Source organism: Cynara cardunculus (genome assembly GCF_001531365.2).
Source record: "Cynara cardunculus var. scolymus isolate 2C chromosome LG 2, CcrdV1, whole genome shotgun sequence".
NCBI classification, from domain to species: domain Eukaryota; kingdom Viridiplantae; phylum Streptophyta; class Magnoliopsida; order Asterales; family Asteraceae; genus Cynara; species Cynara cardunculus.
The window spans coordinates 24,035,637-24,038,474 of record NC_037529.1 but is presented as its reverse complement, the minus strand read 5'-3'; the positions used below and the strand labels follow the sequence as shown (position 1 = coordinate 24,038,474).

Genomic DNA, 2,838 nt, shown 5'->3' with positions numbered 1-2,838 from the left:
GGAGACAGTGATTATGAAGATGAGATGGCTAAAGATTTAGAGAATGTTGAGGATGTTGCGAACGAGATTGAGGAGATGGAGGAAATTGAGGAAGAAGTCAAAGAAACAGAGGTTTTGGAAGTAGGCAAACCAAAACCTTCCAAAAAGTGAAAGGCAGCAGCAAAGCCGAAGAAGAAACCAGTCCCTAAGAAGAAGAAAGCCAAAGTGGTATCGTTCCAAGAAAGGTATGACCGTATCAAAAACAATAAAATTCTTCTTGAACGTGCTTTTGACCCGAAGTTGGTCAACTCACTTATGGCTATCAAGCATCACTTGGTGGCCTTGCAATGGGAGCATATGGTGGTTGCCCCGCTTAAGGCCAATGTATCTATGGTAACCGAGTTCTTTGCAGCCATCGGTACCACCAAGAGTATTTCGGTGACTATTCGGGGCAAGAAAATTGATTGGTCGGAGCCAAAGCTCAATGCGGCCCTTGGATTTACTCTCCCACCGGAATGCTCTTTTGCCCAAATTATGAAAGGGACATTGGAAGTTTCAGATGATGATATTGCATCCATTCTTACGCTCCCCGATCATGGATGGTCGAGGGACAATTGGCGCCAAATTATTTTGGCCGACCATCTAAACAAGGAGGCGGCGCTTTGGTTTCAATTTTTGCGACACAACTTGATCCCCACTGTTCATGATAGTACAATCTCAAGGGACCGATGCGTCCTACTTTATTGTATCATGAGAGAGCTGCCAATCGACCTTAGGCTGATTATACACGCATCCATTCTGGCCGCCTCTCAACAGATGCATTCACGCTTAGTCTTCCTGGCCCTTATTACAAAACTTATGGCCAAGCCTAAGGTCCCTACAAATGATGAGGATACAATAGTGGTCTGCTCACCCTTTTGGGACCGAACACAGTCGACTGTCGGGAAAGAGCCTCTCGGCCCTTTTTGAATTAGCAGGATCTAGTTCCTTTCATGAGAGTTCAGGAAGAACCAATGGCCAATGCCGAATGTTCAACCAAATGAGCCACCAGATGTTGCTTCCGAGCCGCAGGTCGTTGCTGTTTTTGAGCCGCTGGTTATCGCCGCTTCCGAGCCACCCGTCGACCTTGTTAAGGAACCACCTGTTGTCCCCATGACCGAGCCTTCAATGCAAGATCCGTATACTGCAGCCGAAGAGGCTAGCCCATCCGAGCCACCTCCAAGCAATCCTTTGGCTTCGGGTTACGGGTCAGCCACTTGGCTTTCTGTTCTGGCAATCCAATGGGAGGAAACTACTCAAAAACTGGATGCAATATTGAAGAAGGTGGGGAGCGTGGAAGACCAAGTCTAGGACTTGGAGAAGAAAATAGCCCGCTTTTGGGCATATACACGAGACTGGAACCGAGTGGAACGATAGCTTTACGGGCGTTAAGATGCCCTCTTCACAGCCCAACTTCCAAGGTTTCCAAGTGGTCTATGCTCCCCACTGGTATGATGTTTCCCACCCTTGTAGACTCCCATGCCGGTCACTACTTCTGTTGCTGCCACTTTTGCTCCTGCTCCTCATGCTCCTGTTGATGCATCAACTGTTACTGCCACTACTATCATGCCTGCTGCCCATGTTCCTGTTACTGCTCCTGCTGTCCAAAGCTCCATGGAAGTAGATGCGGCCCCTGCTTGCCTATAGTAAGCAGTTTTGAAGAAAATGGTTTAATTCTCGACTTTTCATCATTACCTCTTAAAACATTATTTTTGGTTTATCATTCTGGAGTACAGATACACTTTTATTTCCGTCTTTTGTGTATGATTTACGGAAACGTCATTTCTTTTGTGTGAATATAATGACATGGTGGTTGGATTCCATTTTTTTGTCTAGTTCCATTTCTATTTTTAGGTACAACATCCTTGGATGATTTTTAGTAGTGTTTAAGTTAAAAACACGTAGGTCCTCCTTCTATTTTTAAGCTCAAACACTTTTCCCCTTGCACCCAACCCATACCCTATTGGTTCATTTTGCTACAACGGGGACATTTGTTAGTCCACTTTGATCAATCTTCAAGATAAACCTTCATGAATCAATGGCAGATCTGGATAATCTTGTAAGAACATAATAAGAAGATGAGAGAAAAAGTCAACTTTGGTCAAACTCTATTATACGTAAAATGAATTTTACAATTAGCTCTCTTACAACAATTACAAGATAAACTCCTATTTATATGGTCAAATATCTAAACATAGTCAAAGTCAAACCTGTCTAAGAAAAGTCAAACACGATGACTTTTACAAATATAGACAATATTTAACTTTCAAGACGAATATAATTTAATAATGATTTTCAGTCCAAACATTCTCCCACTTTGTATTCGGACTTGAAAGAAATTCTGCACTTTGAGTCTTGTTTGAACTTTGAAACATTAATCACATTATGTCATCTTTAAAAGAATTCTTCAACTTGAAATCTTTAAGCAATCAACTGTTAAGAAAGATCTTCTAGCATTCTCCCCCTCGAATGTAGAACCGCAGTTATCTTCTCTTTTGACAATGTAGAACGGTATCAACCAAAACAATGTACAATATATGATCTTCAAAGAATCTTCAGACAACAAATCTTCAGTAAACTGTTGTAAAGATGATCTTCACATTCAACATCTCTCAGTCGTTGTAGCACACGAATAATCTTTCTGTAATTATCTCCAGTCGCACTTCTCTTAAGTCTTTTGCCATTATCGAAGTTACTCCCCCTTGATCTTTGCATCAGATTCCCTTTAAAAAGTTCGGAAATAAATATTTCATTCATTATTACATACTCCCCCTTATGATGAAATGAGAATCATTCCATCATACATAAGATGAATGAAAT

The 2,838-nt window shown here is 41.6% G+C and overlaps 1 protein-coding gene across 1 annotated transcript; it reads left to right on the top strand.

The window, feature by feature from the left end:
• Nucleotides 1-999: 999 nt before the first annotated feature.
• On the top strand, nt 1,000-1,665 carry LOC112506013 (lysine-rich arabinogalactan protein 19-like). Its single transcript, XM_025110042.1, has 2 exons — nt 1,000-1,302; nt 1,492-1,665. The coding sequence occupies exons 1-2, from the start codon at nt 1,000-1,002 to the stop codon at nt 1,663-1,665; spliced, it is 477 nt and encodes a 158-aa protein (XP_024965810.1).
• Nucleotides 1,666-2,838: the final 1,173 nt, after the last annotated feature.

Bases quoted from the DNA above. Each gene is read 5' to 3' on its own strand.
- LOC112506013 (XM_025110042.1), top strand. From the start codon at position 1,000: ATGCCGAATGTTCAACCAAATGAGCCACCAGATGTTGCTTCCGAGCCG. The intron at 1,303-1,491 runs GTGGGGAGCGTG...CCACCCTTGTAG, and splicing joins TGGATGCAATATTGAAGAAG to ACTCCCATGCCGGTCACTAC.